The 7,442-nt window shown below is 34.4% G+C and overlaps 1 protein-coding gene across 2 annotated transcripts; it reads right to left on the bottom strand.

Annotated features, from left to right (window-relative positions):
- Positions 1 to 3,387: 3,387 nt before the first annotated feature.
- On the bottom strand, positions 3,388 to 6,397 carry LOC109180915 (AT-rich interactive domain-containing protein 2-like). Of its 2 annotated transcripts, none has more exons than XM_019330633.1 (3): positions 6,111 to 6,397; positions 5,340 to 5,620; positions 3,388 to 4,909 (listed from the first exon to the last, which is right to left on the bottom strand). In XM_019330633.1, exons 2-3 carry the CDS (start codon positions 5,571 to 5,573, stop codon positions 3,755 to 3,757), a joined length of 1,389 nt encoding a protein of 462 aa, XP_019186178.1. In that variant the 5' UTR covers positions 5,574 to 5,620; positions 6,111 to 6,397; the 3' UTR covers positions 3,388 to 3,754. The 2 variants fall into 2 exon arrangements, with proteins under 2 accessions (XP_019186178.1, XP_019186179.1); XM_019330634.1 differs by having other exon boundaries at positions 3,388 to 4,411; positions 6,111 to 6,396.
- Positions 6,398 to 7,442: the final 1,045 nt, after the last annotated feature.

The raw sequence follows: 7,442 nt of genomic DNA, 5'->3' as shown, positions 1-7,442 counted from the left end.
CCAATAAAGTTAGGCACCTAATGGAACTAAAAAATATTGGTGTAATTGTTTGTTGAAATGAATGGTTCATATTATTTTGACTAGTTTTTCACACTCATTGCGGGAATGAGATAATGCCCAATGATTATTATACTAAATCAAAATAATATGAACCATTCATTTAAACAAACAATTACACCAACATTTTTTTGTTACCGTAAAGAGCCTAACTTTATTAGCTCTTATTAGATTTGTGTATTTGTAGATAGATTTTAGTATTTTTTATGATTTTCCTTCTTTATCCTCTATTATATTATTTTCTTCCCTTAAATAACTCCGGATTCCGTTAGTTTAAACTTTAGTAACGGAATATTTCGTTAACTATTTATTATTCTTAACTTACTCAAAGAGCGTATTCAAATAATCCAAAAAATTGAAGCAGAAAACTACCCCCGTAATATTTATGGTTTACATCACAGTTGTTAATTCATTTTAAAGATAAATCATATCTCTTTATTAGGATGATTTAAAATGTATTAATTTTTACTACCTTATCTAATTTTATTTATTAAATAAACTAGGAATTTATCTATACACAAGAACTCATTCAACAATAATGGTACCAAAAGTAACTCGAACAGAACACCTAAAGGACTAGTATGTGCTGATAATAATATGTAAATAGTAACTAGGTCATTATCTTATGTAGCTACATTTAAAACTCATTATTAAAAAAATCAATTTAGGCAATAAAACATAGTGACACACTTGATGCATCGAAAGATGCCGATACTACAACAATGCTACAATCAATCTTGCAAATTCAAAAAATAAAGAAATTTCAAAAATAGCCCCCGCTGCAATATTCATTGATCTTGTATATAAAATACTTATTGTGCATCCTTTAAATATATTAGAACTAATATAAATTTACAATTCATTTCATTTTTTAGACTCAACCTGTATGGATTAAAGGCAAAATCAGCATCGACCTCGACAACAAAAACACTTAGTATTCGAACTACCTGTACAGTCATTGTTGTTACTATTGATAAGTAATTGTCTATATTTTCTCCTTTTCACTAAGTCATTTTGCTCATACATTATTCCAAATTTCATTAGATTAGGATTAATTTGTGTTATTTTGCAAGGAATTTGGTTTGAAAAGCTTTGCAAGCAAAAATGAGTACTTCCATGGACTTTGGTGGTCATGGGAGTCAAAAGGAGCATTTTGGATACATTGGAGTCAATGGGAGCCAAGGAGAAGCTAAGATGATGGCTAAAACACTTCCAAGGGACCCTAAGAGCGGTGTTTTCAATGGTGTTTGTCATTTGGGCAAACCAAAACAAAAGAGGAGCAAAAGATCAATGCATTGCAATTTTTGCTCATTTCGACCACTGTTCGGTAGTTTGACTATATCTCAGCCTAGGAGTGTTGAAATGAAGTGATTCTTGTGTCATTGGAAAGAAGACTCAAAGGGATACAATTCTTATAAAAACATGAAAGCCTAAAAAGGAAGCTACAGGAGTCAAAATCGTCCTTGAAGTTGAAGTTTCAAACTTACAATATAATCTAAAACTGACCACTGTTTGATTTTTGGACCATATCTTGACCTAAGAATGTTCAAATAAAGTGATTTTTGCACCATTGGAAAGAAGAATGGAAGGGCTACAACTTTCATGAAGACCATAGTTCTAAATTCTGACGTTTTGAAGGAAAAAAGACACGGCCAAGTGCACGGACGTGGCTGTGGCCGTGTAATTTCTGTGCAAATTTTGCGCTCTACTTTATTTATGCACGAATTTTGTCATTTTTAGCTGGTTTTGGACCTTGTTCCAACCCCAGACATCTCTACTCATTTCCTTCATATTTTTAGGTTAGATTAGACTTAGATTTATGTTTCTTAACACATTTGAAGCTTGTAATCTTGAATTCCAACATTCCAAGATTCCACCATCCATTGTCAATAGAGAAGCTTTCTTTCCCTGATCTCTTTCTTTTGCAAAATTTATGTTTAATGCTTGTGTTTTTGTGTTCTTTATGCTATTTAATCATGAGTAGTTAGTTTATGGACTTGAGTTAGGGTTGTATTTTCTATCTTGATGCTTGATTTGTGATTATTGCAAAAAGGAGAATAACTCTTAAGCTAGGGTTCTTGAGTTTATAAAGGATTTGTGTTTGTATATTGTTAATTCTTGGAGTACAACATTTATTGGCATGTTTGGGAGGAATCTTGGCCGCAATGAGAGTTGGGTCAACATTCCAAGCCACTCTTGCATAAACCTGATTTTTCCTATAAAAAGGAGAAAAAATGGGGGTTTTAGATGCTTTGTGTTCTTGAAGAACTTGAAGTTGATTCACCACGAGAGTGGGGCAATTCTTTGTTCTAATCCTTGTTAATTTGCTCACGTGAGTCACTTATAAACTAAGATTCCTACGTGCATCCCCTCTATTCCTTAGTTGTGTGATTTTCCCCAATCTTTAGGTCGTGATATATATCTAGAAGATAATACTCCCTAGCTTGAGTCCTATTTCTTTATTTCGTGTTTACATCTTGTTAATATGTGTTTGTGTTATTTTGTTTAGTTACCGTAGCCTCAATCTCGTTATGATTTGCTTAGCTTCTTGTTGATTTCCTTATGCTAGTGCCTAGTTTCTTGTGATTGCATATTGCGTGCCATAACCCGGCCCCCAATCCCATGAGGGCGACATTACACACCCGAGCTCACATCTTATTTTTGCTACATCAACTATCAAGTAAACAAGCTATGAAACTAGAACAAAATGTAACTCATGAACCTTCTACAAATATAATAAATATTAATATTTTGTTGAATACTTCCACATGAAAATCAACGACACACATCTGCACATGAAACATGTAAGGGAAAAACTATCACGGAAATATCAACATCAACACACATTTGCAAGATAAAGAATTCATAATACAACTAAGATCCCAGTCATATACCCAGCAAGACCTTCACCAGTAACACAATTGCACACAACACACTACCAATAAAAAAGAAGAGGACAAGTACTAAAGAGGAAGACAATGACAATGCTACCAATTAAGAAGACTTGGAGAGGGCTTCAAACCAAAAGTAGTATTTATTTAAACTATCGTTTTCAAACTAAGCATTTAGACTAGCATTATTACAAAGTTACAAACATTTATTTTTGTGACAATTATAATCAATCTCTCCTATATTATCTTCCATTCATATGCATTCAAAAAAAATCTTCCATTCATATACTTTAAATTACTAATTTAAATAAACAATTTCAAGATTCAATTACCTATGCATGAACATCTCCTATATAATCTTACATTGATATACTTCGAAGTACTTATATCTCATTCGCGCAATACGCGTGAAAAACTAATAATCAAATACCAAGAAATCTAATCAAACCGCACCACATCAATCATGAATATTATGAAGATAAATTTAAGAGAGTATAACATTACTTTTAAACACACTTTGCCCAATCCCAACCATTGCAGCCAGTTAATAATCCAAACTGAAACTAAATATGTCCAAAAATAACCCTCAATATGGCAGTTTAGAATGGTTATCATAATAACATCGAGCCAAAATTGCCACCTTTACACGGCCAACTGGACTGAGGTTCAAAGCACCCTCCTACCGGGAGGGTGACTTTCACTAAATGCCTAAAAGTAGAAAATGAAAATCTGCACTGTAATAACAAAGCTACCAAGCAAAAGCACTGAGGTTAATCCAATATTCTTTGATCTTCCAGTCCTAATAATCAAGTCCTGACACGCAAGTATCGAGTTTTTTTCACATCATTAGACTTCACAGGCATACCAGTTTTGCCATGGGATCTGTTAGGCACATGCAAGTAATTAGAATCACCAGCCTCATCATCATCAGTGTCAACTTGCACCTCAGATGACATCCTTGTTTGCAAACCAATGCGTCCAGGGAGAAACACATTGAAGTAAAAATTTATTACGGTTGTCCTATATTTAGATGGGATGGATTTCAGGGCATGCTTCAGAAAGTTTTTTCCATTCGTCTCTAGTTTGATTTTCACCAATGGCTGAAAAATCTGTTGTTCCTTAACTGTCCACGACTTCATCATTTGTTCCCCCATTTGATCAAATTTCCAGGTTGCGAAAGCAGGGCCAATATCGCATTGCAGAAGGAGTCTTTCCTCAAGAACATGGCGTCTAACACAATCAACAGAACCAGGGGTTTGACAAGTGCAAGATTCTTCTCTGCCTTTCCCAATGGATCTAGTAGATAATTTTGTATCATCAATTTCATTAGGCCATACTCTGGTTCCCAACCATCTTGAATCATCAGAATCACCATCAGCACTATCAGCTTTTACATTGCCAAATGGTACAGTCCACTCAGGAACTTCAGCCTGGAAGCGAGGCCCAACTGGAACAACCATCCTCTGCAAGTGATCACCAATTAAGTTTAATACCCTACTGGACCGGCGAGGTGATTGAAGACGTTTGCCTTTCGTAGCCAAGGACTTTGAATTGTTAATCACTTCATTCAAGGCCAGCAAGGGCCCTTTAGTAGGGGTTAGGGTTAGGTCCACAGGACTCAATGGGTTTGAACCATTTACAGATTCATCAGAGTCAATTAAAGGAGAAATAAACTTGGTTGGAGGTTCTATATTTACAGCATCTAGATAGGATTCTGGAAATACCCGCTCTTGAAAACTGTCCTCAAATGTTAATAAGCTCTTTGTGCTATGTGAAGTTGAGACTTTTGGGTGAAAACTTCTTGTTGATTTAACAGAGCCGAGCAAGCTTGAAACAGTAGACATATGGGTCAACTGCTTTCTACTCTTTTTTCCTTCATTTTCTTGGTCAAACACCTCCAAAGGAAGCTTTGGAGCACTTCTCAACTTCTCTTTGACATACTGTTGAAGCTTTCGTTTTCTCTGTTAATATAGATACGAGGAGAGACATTCATTTCTATTATGTAAACTTAAGGTTTAGATGTTATTATGTTAAAACTTAAAAGACATACAAAGATGCAAAACACAATAAACCTAGCCTAATACTAAATGCTTCCCTATGCCCTTTCATAAAGTCATACTATTCAAGAGTACTTCAGATGCTTCCCTATGCCTTTTCCTGAAGCTCATTCATCACTGGGGCTATGATTTAACTTCAACCCCTAAGATCATCATCTGACGATTCTCGTATGGTGATTGTTATTAGCCAGAGCAAGAAAACTAAAAGGATCTTGGTCCAAAATATAGCCTATCTTTTCCAAATTGAGAACTATTCTCAGGTTCCAGAACCAATAGAAAAGTTGGGCACAGTTAGTTTATTGTCGTCAAGAATTATAGCAAAAGTTGAACTTACCCGTGGACAGTCGGTCTGGCTGAGAGACAAGACTTCTCGCACTCTTAGTGTCTGGCTGAACAATGATCGAACATTTTTTGGGGTAACTTCTGGATCACAGGGATCCAGAGCAATTCTTCTCAACTGAACAAGCATTTCTGCATCAGAATACTTCCCAAAAAGAGATTTCTCTGGTTCTACAGTTGAACATCCTTTGACTATCCCCTGCTCCACTCTTCGCTTCAATCCAGCCATTGATCCAACAACCAAGCTCTGCTATCAACTCTTCCCCAAATTCAACTCTGATGTTAAATTACAAAACTCATTACATTCTAAAATCACATCACCCAAGGTTTAGAGTAGCAAAACAAAGTAATGAAGTATATGATCAAACATGAAAATTCAACTGAACGCAATAAATAGTTATTATTTCCATTCAACAAACTGAAAACAAAACTGATCATCTTTCCCGAAATATTGGAGACCATTACAGTACAATATTTAACTCCAAGAAATTAACATTTTAAAACCATTCATCTCAAATCCATGTAACTTCAGAGTCGAACGACTAAGTTAATTATCCGTACAACTTCCAAAACACGTGAAACCCTAGAATTCGAGTTTGTTCCAATACACATCGTCTCAATGCTCAGCTCACTGGTAGACTACAAAATACATATGTATATAACCTATATATGGTGCATGTGTGCATATACAGCGAGATCTCAACGAAAACGAAAGTAAAGAGCAGTTAGCTAGAGATATACAAGTATATAGAAATAAACTTCATACCAATTTGTACAGATACACACTCAAACATACGCTGTATGTTCGAGTATGGAAGATTTCGGAACAAAGACCGCCGGCCGGTGATGGTGGATATACGGAGCGCTCAACTTTGACGGGTCGGGTCACCGGCGTTCGATATTAGAGCCCGTCCGTTCTTTTTCTGGGTTTTTCGTTTTCTTCCCTTTTTCTTCTTATTCTTTTCTTTTCTACCCCTTGAGTTTTAGCAAAAGAGGAGAGTGAAAAAACCCTACAAGCAATATATTGTAGACCAAATGACCAATAATGATATAGCAATTTTAAAATTATGAGAGTGAGAAATTCTTATGTGCTTATAGAATAAAGGAGAATTGGATAGTCTTAAACACCACAAAACTCACACACCTACTTTTGGATCTTTGGAAACAACTTGTTGTCCTTAGAACTATTAGACTACATTTTATACTACATTTAGTCAAATTTATCTATACCTTTATGGGCTCTAACAACAAGAAATTGGATCAAATAGTAAGAAAAAGATAAACACAAATAACAAAGTAATCTTTACGGATAGCGTCTAATCTTTACGGATAACGTTAGACGCTGATCTGAAATTACTTTATTTGATAAATGTTGTTACATTCTCCTTTTAAACTTATCTTTTCATGACGTGTCATTATTGTATTGGACTCTTTTTGTATTTAACCTAATGTAACATAAACTCTTTTGAGTGATGCTACACACACCTAGTTGAAAGCTGAAAAGCTATAAGATAGAAGTTGAAAACTGAAGAGCTGTTAAGCTAGCTGATTATGCTTAAAAGTGTTCGGTAAAATTAACATTTTGATAAGCTGATAAATATAAAAAGACTAAAAAAGACATCTTTATAAAATTTAAATAGGTTCGTTTACCTATTAAAATTTAACATCGTTTAAGTGTAGAGATTTATAGAATCTTATAAAACATTATAGAACTCATATAATTGTATAGAATTGTAAGGAGGATTTTAGAGATATAATCATAGTCATACGATGGGGCTCATTTGGTAACGATTCCAAGTGGTCCGAGTAAAGCTTATAATCGAAAAATAAAATGTCTTTTTCTTCAAAATTAAATAGGAGAAGAGAAAAGGCCAAAAAAGTTTTAATTGGAAGAGGCAAAAGATGTCATTTATTTAAAATAATAAGGATAATATAAAGATGGAAAAAAAAAAGTTTAGAAACCAATGTCTTATTTTTGAAACGGTAGCATTTCAAAATAAGATATTATTTTAAGCTACTAGTTTATTTTTGAAACATAACTTATAGCTTATTAGTAGCTTAAAATAAGCTATATGGTCCTAAATAGGGGTGTAAACGA

Source organism: Ipomoea nil, unplaced genomic scaffold (genome assembly GCF_001879475.1).
Source record: "Ipomoea nil cultivar Tokyo-kokei standard unplaced genomic scaffold, Asagao_1.1 scaffold1043, whole genome shotgun sequence".
Taxonomy (NCBI): domain Eukaryota; kingdom Viridiplantae; phylum Streptophyta; class Magnoliopsida; order Solanales; family Convolvulaceae; genus Ipomoea; species Ipomoea nil.
This window is presented reverse-complemented; position numbering and strand designations above follow the sequence as displayed.

Excerpts from the sequence above, each read along its gene's own strand:
- LOC109180915 (XM_019330633.1), bottom strand. The coding sequence starts at position 5,573 with ATGGCTGGATTGAAGCGAAGAGTGGAGCAGGGGATAGTCAAAGGATGT. Across the intron at positions 4,910-5,339 it reads GCCAGACCGACTGTCCACGG|AGAAAACGAAAGCTTCAACA; the intron begins GTAAGTTCAACT and ends CTATATTAACAG.